At 49.9% G+C, this 25,047-nt stretch overlaps 1 protein-coding gene across 1 annotated transcript in view; it reads left to right on the top strand.

Moving 5' to 3' along the window:
- The window catches only part of PLB1 (phospholipase B1), a 212,625-nt gene extending 188,823 nt beyond the window's left edge, over nucleotides 1-23,802 (top strand). Inside the window, exons 50-61 of the mRNA XM_055253334.2 lie at nucleotides 1,008-1,075; nucleotides 1,356-1,399; nucleotides 1,638-1,737; nucleotides 5,808-5,859; nucleotides 7,174-7,254; nucleotides 9,296-9,361; nucleotides 9,827-9,918; nucleotides 11,318-11,396; nucleotides 12,754-12,858; nucleotides 13,658-13,753; nucleotides 21,487-21,561; nucleotides 23,408-23,802. Coding sequence (XP_055109309.2) covers nucleotides 1,008-1,075; nucleotides 1,356-1,399; nucleotides 1,638-1,737; nucleotides 5,808-5,859; nucleotides 7,174-7,254; nucleotides 9,296-9,361; nucleotides 9,827-9,918; nucleotides 11,318-11,396; nucleotides 12,754-12,858; nucleotides 13,658-13,753; nucleotides 21,487-21,561; nucleotides 23,408-23,611 — 1,062 coding nt within the window. The 3' untranslated portion in view covers nucleotides 23,612-23,802. The remainder of the gene's footprint in view (nucleotides 1-1,007; nucleotides 1,076-1,355; nucleotides 1,400-1,637; nucleotides 1,738-5,807; nucleotides 5,860-7,173; nucleotides 7,255-9,295; nucleotides 9,362-9,826; nucleotides 9,919-11,317; nucleotides 11,397-12,753; nucleotides 12,859-13,657; nucleotides 13,754-21,486; nucleotides 21,562-23,407) is intronic.
- Nucleotides 23,803-25,047: the final 1,245 nt, after the last annotated feature.

The raw sequence follows: 25,047 nt of genomic DNA, 5'->3' as shown, positions 1-25,047 counted from the left end.
GAGTATTTATTTCAGTAGAAACAAACACCAGCCCCACATGTGTGTGAATGTGTTTCCATTTTGGCATGAACATGGAAAAAGATGTGGAAGGGCACATAGGAGTCTGTTCACCACTAATGAGCTCTGGTGGTATTTGCATGTGGGTGAGGAGGGAGTGTGGAATCTGTGGCAAGGGGCAGGATTCTTAAGGTAGGGGTAGATTATTCATTTGTTTAAATACTTGTATCATTTCACATCTGTTACTTTTGTAAATTTCAAGGGGTTTTTTTTTTCTTTTTTTTTTTAAGACAGGGCATTTAGAGAAAGCTTTATAGAGGAGACAGGAACTGATGAGGGTCTTAGAGAACGAATTTGGAAATGTAAGCTGCTGGAAAGGAGGGAGTTCAGCATTCCAGGAGGGGATGGGATTGGGTGGTAATGGGGTAGACCAGCTCAAGGCCCTCAGGCTTCCCCAATAATGGCAGGTACTTAGCTTAGCCCTGAAGATTTGTGTGGTCTGGGAAGGAGGGAGCAAACAAGGGGAAGGAAAGTAGAAACCAGATTATGGTGACCTCAGGAGATTGGTGATGGGATGTGGCTTTAATCTTGAAGGTAAGGGAGACTCATTGAAAGGTCAGGGCTGGGGTTGGGGAACATGAAGAAAGAGGCATGTGCAGGAGTAACAGAAACTGGAGTCAGTTCGCTCAGGCAGGAGGCCAGGGTGTTGCCTGTGGCAAGGAGGTGAGGGTCTCAATTAGGAACATGGCAAAGGGGACAAAAAGAAAGGGGTGGGTGCTAGGGAGGGTGGAAAGGAGGAACCAACAGGACTTGGTTACTGGTTGTAGGTAAAGAACTGGGGAGAAGAATGTATCAAGACCACTCCAAGTTTAAGGTGGCCTGGAGAAAAGCCGGTACTATTTTTAGAAAAGGCAAATCCAGGTCCTAGCTGCTACCCCAGGGCCAGAGGAGGCTCTTCCAGTGCCCTCAGCCTATACCCCAGCCCTGAACTTTCTTTCTGCTTTTTACAGACAGCAGTGGGAGCTCGACCAAACAACTCCAGTGACCTACCCACATCTTGGAGGGGACTCTCTTGGAGGTGAGGATGTTCTTGACGCATGCTCTATTGATGACGCTCTCTCAGAGAGGTGTGAGTAGTGTGTTTCCCCTGTCAGCCCTCCAGGGATGCAGTTGGGTCCCCAGGGCCCAGCGCTGAGACAGGAGACTCGATGATGCTTGCATTACCCCTGAGGGTGATGGGAGAGACGTCCCAGGGGCCCAGGGGCCCAGAACCCGGTTCTGGTTCTGACTTAAGCATATGTTGGCACACAGAGCAGCATGTTGGTGTGATTTTAACAAATATGCTTTCTCTTCCCCAGCATTGGAGGGGATGGGAACTTGGAGACTCACACCACACTGCCCAGTAAGTAGCAGCCCGGAGAGGCACCTTCACTGTGGCCATCCTCCCTGGGGCCAGGGCCTTCCTGCTGGAGGAGGGGAACAGGAGGTTATCTGCAAGAAGGGAAGTCAGCCAGCCCTGAAAAGCCCCAGAACTCCTGTGTCCCACCCATGTCCCCACCCTGCATGCTCATCTCAGTTACTGTGAGGGTCCTGCAGGGTCTCACCTGTGCTCTTCTCTTCCTCCTCCTCCTCCTCTAAAGACATTCTGAAGAAGTTCAACCCTTACCTCCTTGGCTTCTCTACCGGCACCTGGGAGGGGACAGCAGGACTAAATGTGGCAGTGGAAGGGGCCAGAGCTAGGTGAGTAGATGCCGTACAGGAGGGCGAGTGGAAGGCAAGGCTGAGACATCAGGGTGGGAAACCGGAGGAGAGGAGGATGGTGTCCAGAAGCCTGGTCCCAGGGGCAATAACAGCTGTGCAGGACTTTCCATGTGAATTATGTCCTGAGATCCTCACACCCTTGGACAGGGGCACTGAGGCTTATAAGCTTTCCAGAACCACCAAGATTATCCAGCAAGTTATCAGAGGAGGCAGGATCAGACCATGCCTGAATCAGGAGCCTTTGCTCTGACACTGTGCTATTACCGCCTCTCCAGGGCAGCAGGAGGCACACATCTGCCCTGGACCCGGGCACAGTCCGTGCTGGCTCCAGCTCCACTTCCTGCCCAGCAGGTCAAACGAGAACTGAGTGCATGACCCGGGGGATAGCTGCCCTTTCTCTCTCCCCACCTCACTTCACTCTTTGGCTCTGAAAAAGCTATATTCTGACACTAGGGAGTTAGATGTCAGGGCCCCCAAAACAGCATGGTGGCTGTTTGTTTTCACTGGGGTTTCTGTTGTTGACAACAACTCAGATAATTAAAGCTGAAATGCCTGACCAGGCTCATTGATTTTCTGCCTGGAGCGTGCTGGGTGTATGCTTTGTAGAAGGATCACTACGCTCCGATCACCAGGGAAACGACACTGGCTTGACTCACTCTGTTTACAGGGAATGTTCCTTTCAGAAGTGGTAACGTGGGCCCCATGCTCTGTTTGAGTCTCTAAGCCACAGGAAGCGATGTCAGTTCCTCAACGTCACGAGCAGGAAGAACTTATTTTTCTGTAAAAACTGGGCTTCATGAGGTCATTATAGCAACATCTAATTACTGTTATTATGATTGCTATCATCATTGTTATTATCATCATCATTTTATTGTTCTTGTACAGTACAGGCTTCATTCTCCAGGGGTTGATTTCTCACTCTGTTGACAATCAAGCCCCTTCTTCCTTTCTCACTTCACTTCTCTTATTGCCTTTTCTGTTTTACCACTGCTCAGCCCCTCTGCCAGATGAAGTCAGTGGCCAGGGAAGTAGTTGAGAACATGTGGCTGCTTGTGGGTATCTCTGATGTCCAATGTTAGGGGAAAGGAAAGTAATCCATTGACTTAAAGGAAAGTTAGAGAGCAATTATCCAACCTTCCTTTCTTATCTCTATTCTGTTGTTTATTAGCATAGATACAGATGAGTTCACCTAAAGAGAAACATACACACCATAGCAGAACACCTAATATCACAGGGTGTGGGGTCAGATCATTGGTGTCTACATTCCAGCTCCAAGACTTGCTAGCTGTGTGACCTTGGACAAGTTGCCTAGCATCTCTGAGTCTTAGTTTCTTCAGCAATAAATAGGGATAATAATAGTACTTATCAGGGTTGTCATAAGGATTAAATGAGATAAATAATCCATGAAAAGAATGTAGTACCATACATAATACCCACCAAAAAAGCAGTACGGAAGTACCAAAAGTTTGCCATTTAATAATGGATCTTTAGTTTCAAAGTTTTCTTCATCTAACTTTCCTTCCATCAGTCAATAAGAATTCATTCAACACCTGCAAAGGACTGAAACCCAAAGTGGTTACTAAAAGATACAAAGGGCCAGGCATGGTGGCTTACACCTGTAATCCCAGCACATTGAGGGCCGAGGTGGGTGGATGACCTGAGGTCAGGAGTTCGAGACCAGCTCGGCCAACATGGTGAAACCCCGTCTCTACTAAAATCAAAAATTAGCTGGGTGTGATGGTACACGCCTGTAATCCCAGCTACTCGGGAGGCTAAGGCAGGAGAATCACTTGAACTCAGGAAGTGGAGGCTGCAGTGAGCCAAGATCGTGCCATTGCACTCCAGCCTGGATGACAAGAATGAATCTCCATCTCCAAAAATAATAATAATTAAAAATAAATAAAAGATACAAAGGAATCAAAAGATGAACTCCCTGCCCACGAAGAGCTCGCACTCTAGGTAAGGAGACTAAACAAACGGGAAATAACTTTCTGAAAAAGACAATGCTGGGTATGGCAACAATGCAGTGCTTCGTCATGGAGTGCAATTAAGAGAACAGGAGAGCACACAGTATGAACTGCACTGTTTAAAAGACAGATGCAGACCCAGAAGGGACCCCTGAAATCATCCAGTCCAACCTCTTCCTTTAAAAGATGGAAAAGGTCAAGCCTAGCAAGATTCAGCAACTTGTACAAGCTCACACAGCAAGTCGGTAGCAGAGCTGAAAGTAGAACCACTGGTCCCTGGGGTAAAAAAGGAAATGCAGGATGTGTGGATCAGTGAGCCCAGAGAGGAGGCTCAAGGGAAAGCAGGACTTAGTCTGGGCCTGAAGGATGGGAAGAAGATGGCTAGGAAGAGGGGAAGAAGCGGCATTTGTAACTTCCCCTCCCACCCACGAGGGCTTATTGCCCATGGATTCTCTTAGTCACATCTTGAACCTGTTAAAAGGTTAAAGGCACTTCTGTGGTCACCTTTGACCAGAAAAGTCTTTCTTTATAGCTTTCTGGTATACTCATCAATAGCAGCAATGTATGGGATACAATCCTAGATCTGTAAATTCTCCTTAATGAGAAACAAGGGTGGGGATGGTACCGTGTGTGTTTGGCCACGTACCTAGCTTACTGTGGACACCCAAAGATTTTCAGTGGCCAGCTCGCACCGGTTCCTGCTTTTATGGCTTCTTCCATGGACGCCTTCATTGGCTGTGTCCCCTTTGCTGACCTAACTTCTCATAGACATTTCTTTAAACACAGCTTTATTGAGGTATAAATGACATGCAATAAACGTCACATGTTAAAAGGATACAATTTGGCTGGGTGCGGTGGCTCATGTCTCTAATCCCAGCACTTTGGGAGGCCAAGGTAAGCAGATTGCTCAGGAGTTGGAGACCAGCCTGAGCAACATGGTGAAACCCTGTCTCTACCAAAAATAGAAAAAATTAGCCAGGCATGGTGGCATGTACCTGTAGTCCCAGCTACTCGGAAGGCTGAGATGGGAGGATCACTTGAGCTCAGAGGGGTTGAGTCTGCAGTGAGCCATGATCACACCACTACACTCCAGCCTGGGCAACAGAGCAAGACCCTATCTCAAAAAGGATACAATTTAACATTGTACCTGTGAAATCATCACCACAATCAAGATGAAAAACATGTCCATCACCCACAGGAGTTTTCTCAGGCCCCTTAGTAATCTCTCCCTCCTGCTCCTCCCTGTCCCTACCTCACACCCCAGGCAACCACTAACCTTCTTTCCATCACAATAGGTTAGTTTGCATTTTAAAAATTTTTATATAAATGGGATCAAAGAGTATATACTTTTTATCTGACTTATTTAGCAAAATGATTTTGCAATGCATCCATGTTATTGGGTATACCAATAGTTCATCCCTTTTTATGGCTGAGTAGTGTTCCAGTGGCATCCATATCGCTCATCCAGAACACCAAATGGCATTGTTTTATTTATGGCAGACATCAGGGGATGAAGGGAGAACTAATCCTGTCCATCCTGGTTTATTGGAGAGGGAGGAAAAAAAAAAGTGAGGAGATGGGGAATGGTGCGGAAATCTAAGTAATCACAGAAAAGAAAAACAAAAGGATTAAAGAAGCAGAGAGCAGGGCTTAGAAGTAAAGGTTAAAGGAGTCATTAAGCCTGGAAAGGAGAAAACTGAGGGATAATTGAGAGCTGTGACTTTTCTCAAATATACAAAAGGTTATTTTTAAAACAGGCAACTGAAGAAGAAATGAACAGGTTTGGCTTACAAAGAGCGAGCTTGAGGAAATATAAGGGAAAGTTCCCAGGGGGAGGATTGACGGGATCCCAACCCGAGTGGCCGATGAGACTACTGGGTGGCAGGGGCTAGATCAATGTGGCTCCAGGGTCCATGGCAGCCCTGTGATTGTTACTAAGCTGAGATTTCTTGAGAATGGAATGAGCTTTGTACTGGTAACATCATTCTTCTTGAAACATCTCTCTTCCTAGGCCAGAATCCCATGTCTTGAGTCCTCGCTCCTGAGCCAGCACTAACGCCCCTCTCTCTTCCCCTTACCTAGGGACATGCCAGCCCAGGCCCGGGACCTGGTAGAGCAAATGAAAAACAGCCCCGTGAGTACAGGCCCCCGGGCCACCCCTGAAAGGTGCCCATCTCTTGCTGGCTGGCAAGGGGACAGCCCCATAAGGGTCCCTCTCACTACAGCACCTCCTGCTTTGGGCTGGCCTCTGTAGAGGGCCAAAAGATCCTCCGAGAAGCAGACCTTACCAAGGAGGCGCCTGCTCTGGCCACACTCCTAGACGCAGGCTGTGGCACCCCTCACCCCAGGGCCGGCTGCGGGAGGGCGAGGTGGAACAGGGAGTTGGCTGAGGTGGTGTCCTTGGCCTCTGACAGCTTCCCGCTTTAACAAAGAGGTGGCTTCCCAGAGCCCTATTATGTAAATGCAGGGTTCTAAAAATAGGCTTCTCATTCCAATCCAGTTCTGCCTCCTTCCCCTCACCCTGCCCCTCTGAAACTTCTCACTAGCACTTTTTTTTTTTTTTTTTTTTACCGTTCAGTGTTTATGCCTAGGAATTCAGCTCCCGGTGGGATTCCTATTATGGAGGTGGCCAAGTGGAAAGCCAACTGCTTAGAGGGCCTCCCAGCCCCAACCCCACTTCTGAGTGCACGCTGGGCTCTTCCTCCAGTCTCCTTTCCCCTACCCTAAGAACTCATCCCAGGGGCAGCTCAGGGCCTTTGCTTCTGCCTGCATCCTCTGCCCGCAGCTCCTTGGAAGGCCTTCATTTGGGGGGACGTGGTAATCCCCTCGGCATTTAATGGGCCAAGGATATGTGGGACACATCCACATTCTACTTCTCCAGGGACACAACTTTCTTAAGATTTCAAGGGGAAAATAGCCCTCCCTTGTGTAAGCAGAACCCCGCCGAAAAAAAAAAATCCTCTCTGTGGAGCACCTTATCCCAGCACCTATTGAGGGCTGGGGAGCCCCACTTTGTTGCTTTGCTTTTTTTTTTTTTAGACGGAGTCTCGCTGTGTCACCCAGGCTGGAGTGCAGTGGCGCGCTCAGCTCACTGCAGCATTCGCCTCCTGAGTTCAAGTGATTCTCCTGCCGCAGCCTCCCAAGTAGCTGGGATTACAGGCACCTGCCACCAGGCCCGGCTAATTTTTGTATTTTTAGTGGAGATGGGGTTTCACCATGTAGGCCAGGCTGGTCTCGAACTCCTGACCTCAGGTGATCCACTTGCCTCAGCCTCCCGAAGTGCTGGGATTACAGGTGTGAGCCACCGTGCCTGGCCCACTTTGCTGCTTTTCTCTGTTACAATATAAATACAACAAAAGGCACTTGGAGGGCGGGTGGGCTGGCCCAGTAGCAACATTTGTATGTGCCTCCCACCAAGGCCTAAACTCAGGATCTTCTGTCCCCTCAGGACATCAACCTGGAGAAAGACTGGAAGCTGGTCACACTCTTCATTGGGGTCAACGACTTGTGTCATTACTGTGAGAATCCGGTAGGCCCCCAACCAACCCCATGGGGACCTGAGAAGGAAGTTGCTGACCTCTGGCAACATCCTTGCCCATCCATCCCTGGCCCTGCCCCGAGCTCCTCGCTCATGGGAGCCGCGTTTGCCTGCTGCCCCAGGCCCTCCCTGGTTTACACATGCTGGGCGAGGCTCAGCCTTTTCTACTGCCTGAGTGGCCCCTGGGAGAGCAGGTGCATTGGTTCCCCAATTCCAGAAGTAAGGTCTAGGTGGACCCGCTGTAGGCACTGCTGAGGCGAGGCCTCTCATCCACACAGATATGACCTCTGGTACCAGATAGGGGACTAGCCATCCTCACCCCATCCCTGCCCTGTTTCATTTTGAGGAAGGGCAAAACAATGTTCTAGATGGGGTTAGATGGGCTATCACGAGTTAACCAAACCTCAGCGGTGGCCCTGGGAGCCCAAACCTGTTTCTGATGTTTCCATGGGGAAATATGTCCAGACTCACAAACTTCTGGAAGTTGTAACTTCCAAAATTTTTATTTTGGAATACATCTTGTTCTAAGTTGGGGACATTCTGTATTTTATTTGGCCGGGAAAAGGCAGCTGCCCAGCCTCAGAGGTTGTGGTAGAATGTTTGACAGTCACAGATGGTGGTGCGGGGGAAAAGGCATTTATCACTCGTTGTGGCTCACAGAGGCCAACTACCAGAGGCTTGATGAGAAGTATCCTCCCACACACAAGAGTTGGTCTTCCAAACCTCTTCCCCTTATTTCTCTCCCTGACCGCCCACACTCCAGAGACAGAAATGACCCTACCTCACGGGGATTTAAGTATTGCTGTGTCCTGGACTCTCTGGGGATACCTGGACCCCAGAGCTGCGTGGACGCTGGCATAGGGAAGTGCCCTTTACTAGTCCCAGAATGTGTGTTCTTCGTGGGAAGTCAGGTTTATACTCCTGAGAGCGTAGTTGAGAGGGCTGGGATGCCAGCACTAGGATTAACTTTTTAAAACTCACACTGTTTTAAAATGAAGGAAAGGGGGAAAGGCAGAAACTCTGGGAGACACGAGGTCCCCTCTCCTCTATTTTAACTCTTCGGTGTGGATTGTCTATCTTCGTGTTCCTTTCCCTTCCTTCCCAACTCCTAGTACCCCTTCTGGTAGTTGTGGGCAGAAACTCAGCAAACAGCACTTGTTCTATGCCCATCAGTGTGCTGGAATTGAGTGCATGGTATCTCACCTGGCCTCAGCTCTTTGTCTGCAGAAAAAATAATGGGCTGCCTAACCTCTTCCCTCCTGCCTGTGGTGCTGCTTCGTGGGTGCCTCAACTCCCACTTCCTGCGGACATGCTTTCTTCCATGAGTATAAGAGCTTCAAGTCACCACCTGTGACCCCACTGGTATCAGCCTGTGACACCTTCTAAGGAGCCCAGAGCCACATCTAAAAATATAGGCCCATCTCCCTCTGCTGCAAAGCAAAGCCCTGATATTCAGCCTGCAAGGACTTACTGAGCACCTACTATGTACCTTGTATGCATCACCCAGGATGCTGTGGGCACACCTCTAAATCAGCCTCCTACTGGGGAGATGGTTCAGAGGAAGAGAACCTTATGCTAAGTCACAGGGGATAGAAGTTAGGGGAACACAGGAGAGCAAAGCATTTCAGGCAGCGGGACCAGCGTGGACCAAAGCCCAAAGGAAAAAGGAAGTGTGGCCACCCAGGGCATGGCAAGGGGCTGGAGAAGGCTGAGGTCAGATGACAGATGGGACTGCCAAGAGCCAAGGCTGAAAAGTGGCAGGACCCAGCACTGGCAGAGTCCACTGTTGGGTCTGAGATTATGTAGAGCAGGGTGGGGGTTGGGATTGTTCATGGTGTCTAGTAGGGGATAAGGGATGATTTCTTAGGGAGACTCAGCAGCAACAAGGACTGGGCTTCTCAGCCTGACCAGGACCACCGAAGCCCCTCTGTACCCACTCAGTCATTAGCGCAGGCCCCAGAGCCCTCCTGTGCTCTTGCCATTCTCTCAGAGTGGGCACCAGGGGCTAAAGAGTACCCTTTTTTCCTCACAGGAGGCCCACTTGGCCACGGAGTATGTTCAGCACATCCAACAGGCCCTGGACATCCTCTCTGAGGAGGTAGGAGAGGGGTTGCGTGTTCCTGGGTCCCGCCAGCTGCCTCCCTGAGATGCATCTAGGCAGGTTGTGTTCAGTGAGATGCTCACTGAGCAGAGACCCACCACGAGTAGGCACTTGGATGGCAGAGAGGGAGGTGGCTGTCAAGCTCCTCTGCAGGGAAGATTCTCACTTGGCCAGAGACAGGGTTGTGTGGTAGCAATGAGCTTGCCTCTGAACCAACTGGCCCAGGTTTGCACCCAGCACTGTGGCTTCAGGCAAGTGTCTTCTCTGTGTCTCAGTTTCTCAACCTATAAAGCAGGGCCACTCAAGAAGATTCAGTGAGATAGTACAAGTCGTATCCCCTCTCTGGGCCTCAGTTTCTTCATTGGTAAAATTGGGGGGAGTGGGAATTGGATTGTAGATGACCCCCAGGTTCCTCCCAGCAGTAGCCAGTGCCCTAACGAAGCCACCCTCCACTCCCTGCAGCTCCCAAGGGCTTTCATCAACGTGGTGGAGGTCATGGAGCTGGCCAGCCTGTACCAGGGCCAAGGCGGGAAATGTGCCATGCTGGCAGCTCAGTAAGTGGACAGGTCACCGTCCCAAGGCAAGGGCACCTGGGGTGAGGAGGGCTTGCAGGTGCCAAAGGAGGAGACCAGTAGAGGCAGAGCCAGGCAGGCCGGCCAGAGGGTAGACATGGCTCAGGGGCTTGGACAACATCAGGAAGTACCTCTACATTTGCGAATGCCTACTGTATGCAAGGTGCCTCATTTCTCTGGATCCCCTTTTGCTTTTCTGTAAAAGGAGACAGACCAAATGATCCTTAAGGCTCCCTGACATTGTCAGTGATTGCCAGGGCAAACCTTGGCACGCTGCTCACTGTTGAGAAAGCAGCATGGGGCCATGAGTTTTCAAGGCTGCTACATCCAAGCCTTGACTGTTCTGCCATTTAGGAGCTGGGGACCTTGAACAAACCACATAACCTCTATGAGCCTCTATGCTCCTCATCTGTAAAGTGGGGGTGATGACACCTTCCCTACAAGGTAGATGTGAGGTCAAGAGGAAACAAGGTACCCGGCCTACCGAGAGCAGGGTCTTAGGAAATAGCTCTTATTCCATCCTTGATGGGGCCTGTCCTTGAAAGCTGGGCTTGGAGGCAAGGTGCTGATGCGCGAGACAAGAACTCCTGTCAGGGGCTGGAAGTCATTAAAGCTCTTGAACCCTGGTAGGAAGTTGCCGTGTTCTGAGGGCAGAGGGCCTCCCACATTTTGAGTGATTATTGCTGTGAGAGACGAGGTTCTCCAGGGAGCTGAGGAGTCCTACACCTGGGCTCAAATGGATTTGCTGCAAAGGTGACCAGCTGGTTCCCATTCTTGCAGGGAACCCTTCTCTCTTGCAGGGAATGGCTCCTCCAAAGTCTGTCTGTATCGTGTTCCATGTTGTCAGGGTTGCTTCCAACTGGTTGGCCCTCCCCAGTTTTCCCACAGACTTCCCACACTGGAGCCCTGAGGGAGGGTCCTAAGCAGTTGCGGGAAGAGCTGAGAGGCCCCAGGAACTTGAGGAGCAATTCCAAACCCAGGGACAGAGCCACTGTGGCTGGTTTCCTAAACTCCAGTCTCTTGTCTACCCAGTCCTGCTCTGGAGAAATCCCAGGGACCACAGGCTGGGGAAGGAGGAGGGGGAATAGACGTTCTGTCCACAGGGAGGTCCAGGTGCCAGGGGCCAGCTCTCCCTCTTTCTCTCTGAACAAGGACCCTCTGGACCTCAGGGCTCCTGAGTTAGCATTCTGTAACCTGGGTCCAAGAGTCAGCCAAAGGTGTATTGTGGGGATACTTGTGTGTCACCCTCTGCCCTAGGTAAGGCAGCACAGGCTGCAGGCCCCTGGGGTAGTGGCCTGCTCTGTGTGTCAGAGCCAGCCTCCCAGGAGGACAGAGCCACAGTGCCCCAGGGAGCCTCAATACAAGACTCCCTGTCTCACAGGAACAACTGCACTTGCCTCAGACACTTGCAAAGCTTCCTGGAGAAGCAAGAACTGAAGAAGGTGAACTGGAACCTCCAGGTAAGCCCTGCAGCCCTTCTCTTACTGACCCAGCTGGGAGGCCCCCTGTACTCCAAGGACTCAGAAATCAAATGCTCAGCAGGATGTGGCCAAGAGCAAGCCACTCCCTAAAAGCAGATCACAGCCCCTGAAATACTTATCCCTGCAAATTGAACACCAAGGCCAGGGAAGGGAATGAGAGGCCCCAAAGTGGAAGCTGAGAAAATCCCCTCCTCCCAGCGGGTAGGCAGCAAGAGACTCCCGGAGTAGACTCCTTGTGGTAGGGCCCATTCCCCACCCAGAACCATGTGTAATAATTACTACTCACTTCCTCCCCTCCCTTCATTAAAAACAAAAGGCTTAGGCCGGGCACAATGGCTCATGTCTGGTGTCCCAGCTACTCAGGAGGCTGAGATGGGAGGACAGCTTGAGCCCAGGAGTTGGATGCTGCCGTTAGCTATGATCATGCCATTGTACTCTGTCTGGACAACAGCATGAGACCCTATCTCAAAAAAAAGAAAAAGGCTTAGCCCTGCCTTACTTACCTCTACCTCAAATTCTCCTTGCCCTCTCTCTACCCCCTTCCATCTCCCCACCTCCACTCCTGCTTATGTCTCTGCCTCTATTGTTCCCTCTCAGGCTCAGGTAGCATTTCCATTCTGCAAACTGACCTGCCTTCATTCACAAGGCAAGTCTGCTTCCCTCCTCTAAGGAGCTTCCGCTGCCTGAACTTCACCCATGGACATCTCCCCATATCACATTCAGTCTGTACTTGATGGGCCCTAAAAGCCCCGAAGGGTTCTCATGTTTTCACATCTTGGCTCATTTTCCCAGATGGATGATAAACTCCTTGAAGATAAGTACATCTAGGCTGTTCCTTTTACATTCCATTCTTGGGTACTTAAATCCAGCCACCATGGAGTCTCCTCCCACAAAGTTCACGGGCATTTTGGGAGCCGGTGTTGAGATGCTCCCCGTCTGACCTGCAGCCCCATGTTCTAATTGACCCCTTCATGCAGTGAGAGGAGGAGAGGCCTTTGGCCTAGGCAATCTGGTCAGTGGCTCAGACCCAGCCTTTCAGGCAGAGGCTTTGGAATGGGACTGGGTGGAGCTGTGCAGATAGGGAGCTTCTCCCACCAGGAGCCGCTGGGGTTCAACTCATCTCTGATCGTGAGGACCAGCATAGGGCCTTGAAATGCCCGTGCCAATGAATGGGTGGAGAATGAAAGCATGTTTGCATCCCACTAGAGTAGCCCCTTAAAGTCACTGTCCTTTAGGGTGAGTTGACTCCTGTCACAACCAATCCAAGGCAGCAGGACTGGACCCTGTCTGTGCAGCCTTGCCAGGAGGGTTGAAGAGCTTCTCTCTCCATCCCCAGAATGGCATCTCCAGTTTCTCCTACTGGCACCAATACACACAGCGTGAGGACTTTGCAGTTGTGGTGCAGCCTTTCTTCCAAAACACACTCACCCCACTGAACGAGGTGAGCTGCAGGTATTTTAGGGAGGCTCACATATGGGGGCCTTATCACAGACGATGGATGTATTTCCTTCTCTAAGTGGGCATTTTTTTTTTAACCATCTCTCTCCAAGAGGGCTCCTGAGGGCGGCTTTTTCCACATTACCTCCTTTTTGTGGGGGCTGGGCTGTGATTGGAACTCAGATGTGCTTGGAAAGGAACTCAGTAGTGACTAAGTTCCCAGGCCTAGCCCTGATGTTTTCTGGATTGGAATAGAATGGAAAGCTTCCTAAAAATGTTACTCTTTTCAACTCTTAGGATAGGAGTGCTGAAAGAAAAGGGAGAGACTATGGGTGGGTCCAATTCATGTCTGTTTAAAAAAGAAAATTCCAGCCGGGTGCAGTGGCTCACACCTGTAATCTCAGACTGTGGGAGGCCAAGGCGGTTGAATCACGAGGTTAGGAGTTTGAGACCAGCCTGGCCAACGTGGTGAAACCCCGTTTCTACTAAAAATACAAAAAGTTAGCTGGGTGGTGGCAGGCACCTGTGATCCCAGGTACTCGGGAGGCAGAAGTTGCAGTGAGCTGAGATCATGCCACTGCACTCCAGCCTGGCTGACAGTGCGAAACTCCATCTCAAAAAAAAAAAAAAAGAAAAAAGAAAATTCCAAATTCTGGGAGTTTTTCCATCAGTATCTGAGCCAGTTGGCAGGAAAGTTGAAAGAATGAAAGGAGACATGCCCAGGGCACCTGCTGGGAGAGGGAGTGGGGCTCAGGTAACAGAGCCCTTTCCCAGGATGGTAACCTCCTTGCCTTTGGTTGCAGAGAGGGGACACTGACCTCACCTTCTTCTCCGAGGACTGTTTTCACTTCTCAGACCGTGGGCATGCCGAGATGGCCATCGCACTCTGGAACAACATGGTGAGCAGCCAAGGGCCTGGTGGGCCTTGTCAAGGGGGAATCCAAGGATATTGACTCTCTGTCTCATAATGGCAAACCTACTGGAGACATGGCTCCTTTCTCCCCAAAGCCCAAAATGGCAGCACACCTTATTGGTCCTGATAGATTAATTCCAAAGGGAAAATACCCTGTATTTATCCAACACCCTTTGAAAGTTATACACACACACACACACACACAACTTTATTCCTTGTTCCTTCAGCAATGCCCAAGTACTGCAAGGGGATCCCTTTGTAATCAGATAGGTTGGCCGGATAAAAATACCAACTTCCACCTCTTACTGTGTGACCTTGGGCAAATGATCTCTCTGGCCACCTGTATCAACATCTATAAAACAGTGAAAATAAGACAGGTCTCAGAAAACGCATTGAGATCATGTGTACGTGGCACCCAGCACAATAGTTAGCACTCAGCAAATGTCACCACCATCAGCCTTCCAAGCACTCCGGGCTCAACTCATACCCAACTCGTTTCTTTAAACATCGAAAAGTGGAGATCCACACAGCCTGTTTTCCCAGGCTGATACCTATTCCAGTCCTTTCTGATGGAGAGAAGGGACCTTATGAAATGAACACACAGTCCAGGGGTCTTTCAGGGACAGCTGGCTGGTGCTTCACTCTGCCTTTTGTGGCTGGCCACCAGCAACTGAACGGTTTCTGCACAGCAGTTGACCTGTCACCCCCAACAACTGGATCCTCTTGCATGGAGCAAATGAAATGCCTTCCCAACCCAATGGTTTCTTTTAATCCAGGCTCAGTGGGTAACACAATCCCCACCCCAACCTGTATGTTCCCTCCTTTGTCCTGTGACAACTAAACAAGCTACATTCCAGCTCCTTTTATCACAGTTTCAGGCCCATAGTGTCTCTGCCAACCACCACTGTGCAAATATTCCCACCCCTGTCAGCTCATCCAGTATGTCCAGCATCTCACTCGGCTGACTCACAATATTGACTTTCTCCTTAGCTATACCATCTCTTCCTCTCTAGCAACCTCTTCTTTTAAGAACAGCATGTAAACTGGCTTTATCCTTGGCCTAGTTAATGACAGACTCAGCTTATGTCGACTTCCATTGTCAGGGGGTTTTCCTCCTGTGGACATCATGTACCTGCCCACTCCAAGAACTTCTATTGTACTCTTTCAGCCCAAGACTCTGTATTGTAACCAAAATATCTTTGAGTTTGCCGCACAATTTTTAAATCAATTTATATGGTATAATTCCTGTTTCTTTTGTGGATTTTGTTTTGAAGGCAGTCGTCCTTCAGTGGCTGAATCATGTGACTTTATTCCTTTGTAAAAATCCTCCCAAAGAAAGGGTACCTATTCCCTGTTCCTTTTCCCCTGAGACCTCAAGGGAATCCACAGATTCCCTAAGCCCTTGGCCCTTCCTTCCCAGTTTTTTCATCAAGGTATGGCCTTCCTACCAGGTGGCACTCCAAGTCTGCTTAAAGCTGGGACCCTCCAGGAATCTCCTGGGGCTGGATAGCTGTAGTGACGGCTGGAACATGAAAAAGAGTCCATTGGTTTCTTTTCTTGTGAATTAACAACGTCGCTCTGGCCAGGCACGGTGGCTCACGCCTGTAATCCCAGCACTTTGGGAGGCCAAGGCAGGTGGATCGCTTGAGCCCAGGAATTAGACACCAACCTGGGCAACACGGGAGATTCTGTCTCTACAAAAATAATCAAAATATTAGCCAGGTGTGGCGGTGCATGCCTGTAGTCCCAGCTGCTCAGAAGGCTGACGTGAGAAGATCAGTTGAGCATGGGAGGTCAAGGCTGCAGTGAGCTGAGATGGCACCACTGCACTCCAGCCTTGGCCATAGATCGAGACCCTATCTCAAAAAACAAATAGAAAAAAAATCTATGTATCTCTGGCCTTCTCTTCCAAAGCAGTTCAGTAGCTCTTCCCATTCACTCAGTTAAGAGGCCTTCATTTCATAAAGAAAAGTGGGAGGAGTTTAGATATGAAAACAAAACGTAAACACTGCACTGGAGCTACTGTGGAAACAAAACAAGACTGTCCATGGTTCCCCAGCCATTATTATCTCAGCCATACCCCGAATTTCAAAATAACAAAAACAGAACTAAAGCCATCCAGGGGTTTCTTAACCTAGGCTCTATAATTTGGGGAAATAATTATGCAGTCTAATGTTTTCATCCAAAGCGAATCTTAAACATAAAGCTGTAGCATCATGCCAACTTTTCAGATCGGCTTCTGGCTGGAATTTCACCCCTAGAGTAACAAAAAATAAATAATAGACCATTAGAGCTGGAACAGACTGAGAGGTCATCTAGCCAGAACATTCTGTAACTAAAGCATAGAGACATGAAGCAGTTCGCCCAACATAACACAGACTGGTCATGGCACAAGGGGGATTAGAGCCCAGGTTTTTCTAGTCCTTTCCTGGTGACCTGGCCACGCCACCACCCTCCCCACTGCTCCCAACCTGATAAGCACATATATACCCGGTGAATTCATGTCTCACAATTAGAGCCCTATGACATAGTGTCTGCAGGCTTTGGCTGATGTTCCCAGGGTTCCCTACTAGGAAACAAAAAGCACCTTAAACTATTTCATCTCCCGCCCCTCCTCTCACGTCCTTCTCAAGACTTTTGCAAAGGCAGAGCCAGAAGCTCCAGCCGCACCAGGGATGTTTTCCTCTTCATCTGCCTTCTTTTGTCTTCTTATCTCAAGAGTTTCTCTTTCCTGAGGCCTAGTCGTCTACTGCTGCCTGCTCCCTCTTCTGCGGAAATCCTGCTCTCAGCCAGTGTTTGTATCTCCCCAGGTGCTGGGTGACAGCTCCAGCCTCCTAACTGACATCCCTGTCTTCAGAGCTCTTAGAATCGCGACTCTCAGCTCTTGCTGCATATTAGAATCATTCAGGGACATGTATGTATGTATGACAGAGTCTCACTCTGTTGCCCAGGTTGGAGTGCAATGGCGCGATCTCAGCTCACTGCAACCTCCGTCTCCTGGATTCAAGTGATTCTCCTGCCTCAGTCTCCAAGTAGCTGGGATTACCGGTGCATGCCACCATGCCCAGCTAATTTTTGTATTTTTAGTAGAGACAGGGTTTCCCCATGTTGGCCAGGCCAGGCTGGTCTTTAACTCCTGACCTCAGGAGATCCACCCGCCTGGGCCTCCCAGAGTGCTGGGATTATAGGTGTGAGCCACAATGCTGGGCCATCCAGGGACTTTTAAAACAATTAGTGCCTACAGCCACTTTGGAAAATTCTTTGGTATATTTAATAATGCTGAACACATGTATTTCCTGTGATCCAAGGATTTCACTCCTAGGTATATACCCAAAAGAAAGGTATACATGTGTCCACCAAAAGATACACACAAGAATATTCACAGCAGCACTATTTATAAACAGCCCCAAACTAGAAACTCCCCAAATGTCCACTGACAGTAGGATGGATGAATAAACTGTGGCACATTCATACTAAGGAATACCATACAGGTTTGACCACATCTGTGGCTTTAAAAAAAAATCAAGCAGGGTGATGTGACACAGAGTAATGGCCGGGAAGAGGGAGGCCTCACTGAAGAAGTGACAGTTGAACAAACTTCAACAACATACAATAATATCTACAAACTTCAAAAGCAAGCAGCTTGGCATATGAGGTTAGAAGTCAGCATGATGGTGTAGAGATTTACTGGGGGATGAATAGTCCTGGAAGAAGGTGGACAGGGGCTTCTGAGGACTGTAATAGTCTGTTGCCTGACTGGATGCTGGTATGTTCATTTTATCAAAACTCATCTGTTGCTCACTTACGATTTGTGCTAGTTTCTATGTGTGTGTTAGCTTCAATTAAAAGTTTTCTTGAGGCCGGGTACAGTGGCTCACACCTGTAATCCCAGCACTTTGGGAGGCCGAGGCGGGCAGATCCCCTGAGGTCAGGAGTTCAATACCAGCCTGGCCAACATGGTGAAACCCCGTCTCTACTAAAAATACAAAATTAGCCAAGAGTGGTGGCACGCGCCCATAATTCCAGCTACTTGGGAGGCTGAGACTGAACCCAGGAAGCGGGGGTTGCAGTGAGCCAAGATCGCATCATTGTACTCCAGCATGGGTGACAAGAGTAAAACTCTGTCTCAAATTTAAAAAAAAAAAAAAAAGTTTACTGGAAAAACAATATCAGTGCCTGACTGGGCTTATCCTCAGAGATTCTGACTTAATTGGTCTGGAGTGTGGAGCTGGATTTGGTACTTTGTGAAAGCTCCTGAGATTATTTTAATGTGCAGGGTTTATGAACCACTGCCTTAGATCTGGTCCCTACAGAGAAATCAAGTAATCTGCATAAAAGAAAACCTGACCCAGTCACTCCCCTGCTTTCAAACTTCCAAAGCCTCCCACCTCTGAAGGAGGCAGGCCAGGCCCCATAGCACAGCACACTAGGCCTCTAGGACTTGGCCTGGTTCACCTGATTAACCTCTCTGGCTACCATTTCCACCAGCATCTGCCTCGCATATTGCAGTCTACTGACTCCAGCAGTATCCTGCACCACCCGTGGTGTTCCACACCTCTGCTCACTCTTGCTCTCCTCCTCCTCCTGGATTGCCCTTCTCACCTCCTTGCCCACTCCACCACTCAACTCAGGTGCCACCTCCTGCAGGAAGCCACCTCTGAATCTCCAGGACAAGCCAGTGGCCCACCCAGGTCCGTTACACCCTGCCCAGTCCTGTCATTTGCTCCATGGTTGGTAGCCACAGTGCCTGGCTTGGGAAAGATTGGTTCTAGGAAAAACAATTTCATTCCCTGTGGCCAGCTCCAAGCCTTCCCCCGCCAAGCTTCTCCATTCAGGTCTCTGTGACTTTAATTAATTCATCCATCCATCCAACAGGTATTTACTGAGCACTGCTATGTGCTAGGTACTGCTCCAGGTGCTGAGGACTCAGCAGTGAAAAAAAGATGACTCCTGTTCTCATGGGACATACAGGATAGTAGGGAAAAGACAGATAATCAACAAGGTCATTTCTGACCACATCTATGGCTTAAGAAAAAGTCAGGCAGATTGATGTGATACAGAGTAACGGTGCGGGAGAGGGAGGCCTCCCTGAAGAAGTGACAGTGAATTGAGAAGCGCATGTCAAGAGGTTGCCAGGCAGAGGAAATAGGACCCACGTGGGCTTAGAGTCAGGAATGAGCTTGAAGTGTCTGAGGAACTTAAAGGCCAGTGTGACCAGAGGGAAGTGAACAAGGTCAAAGAGTTGGGCAGGGGCCAGGTCCCTAGATGCTTCTAAGCAGGAGAGGGATATGCTCTGGCTTACCCCTAGGTCCGTGTACCCTGGACTGGAAGAAAGCAAGGGTGGACTTGGAAAGACCACTAGGAGGCTGCTGGTGATGGGTGAGAGAGGAAGGGGGCTGAGACTAGGGTCAGGGCAGAGGAGGAGAGAAGCTGTCGTGGGCTGGCGGATGGATGATGGGGAAGAGGAACAAAGGATGACTTTTTGGTTTGGCGTCTAAGAAACTGGGTGGATGGTTGAGCAGGTAGAGAAAAATCAGCATGGGAGGAAAAAAAAAATCAAGACTTCTGTTTTGGACATGGTGTGAACTGCCTTCCAGACATCCACATAGAGGTATCGGGATACAGAAGTCTGGAACTCACAGAGGAAGTCACAGCTGGAGATTGAAGAAAAAAAAAGTGGGGTTATTAGCATAGAGGGCCAGTATGGTGAAACCCCATCTCTACTGAAAATACAAAAATTCTCCAGGCATGGTGGCTTGCACCTGTAATCCCAGCTACTCAGGGAGGCTGAGGCAGGAGAATCGCTTGAACCCAGAGACGGGGCGGAAGTTGCAGTAAGCCGAGATCGTGCCATTGCACTCCAGCCTGGGTGACAGGGCAAGATTCCGTCTTAAAAAAAAGCCACTACAGGGTCAACTAAGAGCTCCTAGAGAAAGAATAGGTAGAAAAGAGTGTAAGGCCAACTACCTAGCCCTGGGCATTCATTCCAGCTTTCAACTCCAGGGAGAGATGAGAAGGAGAGTGTGGAGGTAGATGGGAAGTGAGAAACAATGCTGTGTCCAGACAGCCAAGACAAGTCAGTGTTTCGAGAGAGAGAAAGAGCTGTCAACTTTGATGAATGCTCCTGAGAAGCCAAGAAAGATGAAGACAAAAAAAAAAAAAAGACCTTTGGCTCTGTCCATATGGAGATCATTGGTGGCCAGGGCCAGAGCTTCCATCCAGCGATGGAGACTGCAGACTGGCTGGAGTGAGCAGCAGAGAGAAGGAGAGATTAGGAAGTGCTGCCAGCACCTATAGACAGCTCTTTCCAGAAGTTGTGAGAAGTAACAGTCACGGTCACTGGAGGGGACATGAATCAAAGAAAGGGAGGTGAAGGAGGGGAGATGTCGGGGCAGGTTGTTAACTGACGAGAAGGAACCAGTAGAAAGGGAGAAACTGCACTCATCAAACCCTTGAAATCACGATCATCTTCCGTGTGAATTAGTTCTGGGTTCCTGGAATAGCATCGGGAATCAGCCGCCCTGACCTTTAGCATTTATTCTGTCACGTTACGATAGGCTTGAGTTTCCTCAGTTCTTAAGAAAGTGGAAATCATACTACCTTATGTATGTAAGCCACCGCAATCACATGTGATTTCATGCCATCTTCTCATTTGATGCCCACAACAAACCAAGGTGTCAGTACAGGATGTCATGCCTGTCCCTAACCTCAGAGAAGTAGCCAGCCCAGCACTGCACAGCTCGTTACCAGCAGATCCTGGATCCCAGCCATCTACCCATCATGCTCAGTCTAGTCACCCTGGCATCTCTCCCAGGAACAGAACTGCCCTCCCTCCTCCAATTGTGTTACTAAGGAACAGGTGTAAAAGGCTTTCAGACAGCAGAAAGTGAGATCATGGGCCAGGTGTGGTCATGAGCTCAGATAGTGAACTTTCACCTCCCTCCCTGGCAATACCCTGTGGTCAGGAGCAGGCAGATTACACAAAGAGTGGAGGCCAGATGTTCCAAACAGACTCTGAATAGATGTTAGTGCCAGGGGCTCATTCTTCTCAGTGCTGGCCACATGTTGGGCCTGGCTACTGGCTAAAAGATAATGGGGAGGGGGATACAGTAGCTCCCAGCTCATCCTCAGAGGGTCCTGGGATCAAAGGTATTTACACCCAGGGATATTTCAGATAAATCTTTTCATCTATGTGGAAAACATACAAAGTGGCACAAGTGAGAAACTCCGATTTCCTAAGGTTGACAAGTGCAGTAATGATGTCACGGTAACCAATATGTTTCCAAAGTTTCCTGAGGTTGACTAGCCCCATGCACTTTGAGAAGTTGGTAAATAGGATTGTCATTGTTTTATGAAATTGAAAACACGGTGTCTTGCAATCACAGCCACTCACAGAGGAAGCCAGAGATGGTCCCAGCCCTTCCACAGACTCCCTGTGGACTCAGGACCGGTGGTCTCTCCTGGGCCTTGCTCTACGCGGCACAGACTCAGGGTCCTGCCCTGCCGACAGATGCTGCCTAGCCTTCTGTGCGTCATGAGTCAGCTCCTGTTCAGCCCCAGGCTGCTGGGTCCCTGCTGTGGGCCAAAAACCAGCCACTTTGCTGGTTTCTATCCCCCACCCCCTTCCCGAAGGAGGGGCTCTGGTATGAGACACCCCCTCAGAGAGGAAAGTGTCTCCCAGCTTTGGAGAGAATCAAGGTGTCCTTTCTCTCTCTCCAGCTGGAACCAGTGGGCCGCAAGACTACCTCCAACAACTTCACCCACAGCCGAGCCAAACTCAAGTGCCCCTCTCCTGTGAGTAAACGTCCTGCCTGCCCCAGGTGGAACAGATGCCTGGGGTGGGGGTTGTCCTGTTCCCTGGAAGCACAGAAGAGTCCCCGGGGATGCCCCCTCAAATGCGGCTTCACTCACTGCCATCTTCTCAAATCCCACCTGTCCCCAGTGCCACGGAAACTTCTCAGTGTGTGGGCAGCCATGGAGTAAGGGGAGAGGACATTCAACAGCTCCAACCAAAGTGAGGACAGTCACTCAGGGAGGCAGATGAGCACTGGCGGGTGTCTCGGGTCACCCATTCCTTCCGAAAGCTCTGATGCATCCTCAGTCTTAAAAGTGCATCAAGGCCAGGTGTGGTGGCTCACGCCTATAATCCCAGCACTTTGGGAGGCTGAGGCGGTCAGATCACCTGAGGTCTGGAGTACAAGACCAGCCTGGCCAACATAGTGAAACCCCGTCTCTACTAAAAATACAAAAGTTAGCCGGGCATGGTGGAGGGTGCCTGTAATCCCAGCTACTTGGGAGGCTGAGGCAGGAGAATCACTTGAACCTGAGAGGCGGAGGTTGCAGTGAGCCGAGATGGCACCACTGCACTCCAGACTGAGTGACAGAGTGAGACTGTCTCAAAAATAAATAAAAGTGCATCAAGCAGCTCTCCCGTGCCAGGCGGTGTACTAGGATCTGGGGATCAGGAGGCAAAGATAGACTCAGCGTCTGTTCCTGGAGCCTGCAATGGTCTTCCTCCCTCACCACACACACCGCCCTCACCTGGCCCACCTTTGAAGCCTGTGACTTGTCTCCCCAGCTCTCCTTTCCCTCTTCTCCATCCACCCTACACTTGCTGCCAGACACAGATAGACCTTCCTGGAAGTAATTTGCCCCATCAAGGCTGCTTGAAATCCTTGCCTGATCCCTACTGTCCATTGATCAGAGTCTGGAGGAGGGTCACCTCCCTCCATTATACACACACTGCACTCCTGGCCAGTGGATCCATCTCCCAGGAAGCCCCACGACTGCCCGCGTCCAGGCCTTTCCTTTTGCCATGTGCTCCTGGAGGTTCATCTTCCATCTGCTATGAGAACATCCGCCTCCCTCCAGGCCCAGATGTTGCCTTCACGAAGCGATGGTTTCACCTTCTCTTACCTACCATTCCTGTCTCCACTCACCCGTGTGGGTCTCCTTTTCTATTTGTACCTCTCGTAAGACACTGACCCAGTCTCCTTTATGATGTGATTGTTTCTGCACGTCTCACCTTCCTCCTGGGCCACAAGAAAAGATATCACATCTTAACCCTCCGGTCTCATCACAGCTTCCAGCAAGGGGGCTCAACACAGCAGGTGCCCAATTCACATTCACTGAGAGTGGAGAGGGGCGTAGGAAGGCAAGAATGCACACGATCTGCCCACATGCCTCCCCTCCCGGCCCTTCTGATTTGGGGATCTTTCATCTACTACAAAACCAGCTGTCCTTCCATGCTGCCCTTTCCTGATTTCTGGGTACCCCTGGGATGCGAGAATGGGGACAGTTTTGACCACGAGGAAACAGAGGTGGGAGTTCTACAGGCCCCCCAGGGCTCTCTGCCATTGGTCACCTATCAGTTCCCAATCTTTCAAAATCAGGTTTGACGGCCAGGGAAACGCTGGTGAGAAACCAAAAGAAGGTTCTAGCTGGGTGTTGACCTCTTTAGAGGCCCAGCCTGCTAAAGAGGGTTTGGGCACAACCTAAATGAGGGAGCTTTACAAAAGGGAAGCGCTGTGAAAACGTGCAGGGTTATCACAGCATCTCAGGAATGGGGACTAGGCAAGTCTTGGCTTGGTTATGGATGGTTCCTGGAGATCCTTTCCACTGACCCCCTCCTTCTCCACAGGAGAGCCCTTACCTCTACACCCTGCGGAATAGCCGACTGCTCCCAGACCAGGCTGAAGAAGCCCCCGAGGTGCTCTACTGGGCTGTGCCCGTGGCGGCGGGAGTCGGCCTTGTGGTGGGCGTCATCGGGACAGTGATCTGGAGGTGCAGGAGAGGTGGCCAGAGGGAAGATCCTCCAATGAGCCTGCGCACTGTGGCCCTCTAGGCCCGGGGGTGGGTCCTCACCCTAAACTCCCTATAGCCACTCTCTTCACTGCCCTCTGCCCCAGCCACTCCCGGCCACCAGGACATGCTTCAATGCCTGGTGCCATAGGAAGCCCAGGGGACAGTCATGACTTCTTGGGGCCTGGGCTTCTTCCAGGCCTATGCACCTGGAATGGATACATTTAAATAAAGTCCAAAGCTGTTTTATTCCTGGGTTTGCCTGCATGAAGCACTCGCCTTCCATCTCTTGTGCAGCCCAGGTGTGGGAGCTGCTGCTTTTCGTGGCCTGCCCCCAGCAGGACTGCCCAAGCCACGGCCAACCAGAGCCCAAACTGCCCGCCACCACGAGCATATCCTCAAGTCACCAAACCCACTATTTCAAAGGCAGAAAAAATGCTGGTCACCAGGTGGTGGCTGGAATTTTGGAGCTGGCTGGCCGCCATTGAGTCCAATCCAACACATACCTATTAAGCAACTGTTTCGTATCCAGGACAATGCAGAGCACTGAGGTGCCTCCTAGGCTGTGCATGTCACAGCCTGGCCGAGAGGTCAAACTCCTTCAATAACCAAGAAGCCACGTGATGATGTGTAACTACTAGGGCATCAGTAGGTAATTGTGTCTGATTGTTTTAAAGAATAGAAAGAGTTCTTCTTCGGGGAAAGTTTCTTGGGGGAGGGTAACCTTCACATGTCATTTTGGGAAAAGGAAAAAAAAAAAATGATTGGGACACAAATACCTCCTATATTCTCAACCTGATTTTCTCAAGGTGCTAAATTTAGGAAAAATTCCTATTTCTATATGCCCAGGTTTCTGAAAGAAAGCTAGAGAGAGTCTGAAAATATAGGCTGCATTCACTGAGCGCCTGCTAGGGGCGAGGCCCCATGCTGGAGGCCTTCCACAGATGGTCTCTTTTATTCTGCACAAAAGCCCAGGGAGGGGGTAAAGGGAAAATCTTTGAAAATAGAAGTGATGGTTGCACAACATCGTGAATGTACTAAAGGCTGCGAATTGTTCCATTTAAAATGATTAATTGTGTATCATGTGAATTTCACTTCAATTAAAAAGAATCCAGGGAGGTGGACATCATCTGCGTTTTAAACCTCTCTCTGATCCTCAAGTCCGGGATGATAAAGAGCCTGAGTCAGAATTCCGGATGCAACACTGAAATGTTGTGCCCTGAATCTGCCTTCGCCAGCCTGAGCCCAGTTTCTCAGGCTCTGCATCTGTAAAAATTGGAATAAGAGTACACAGTTTGCTTATCTCATGGCGCTGCTGAAAAATAAGGAACTGTGTGTGAACCTCTAACTCTAAAATGCTGCACAACTGAAAATGGCCTTTTTCCTTGGTGAAGAGTTGGGATAAGGCCCAACTGTTGGGGAAGATGTCAGACCCAGAGATGAGTTTGGGGAAATGGGGTAATAACACATGGGTGGAGA

This window comes from Symphalangus syndactylus, chromosome 18 (genome assembly GCF_028878055.3).
Source record: "Symphalangus syndactylus isolate Jambi chromosome 18, NHGRI_mSymSyn1-v2.1_pri, whole genome shotgun sequence".
Taxonomy (NCBI): Eukaryota; Metazoa; Chordata; class Mammalia; order Primates; family Hylobatidae; genus Symphalangus; species Symphalangus syndactylus.
Note: the sequence above shows the minus strand (reverse complement) of the source record. Positions and strands in the feature narration are given on the sequence as shown.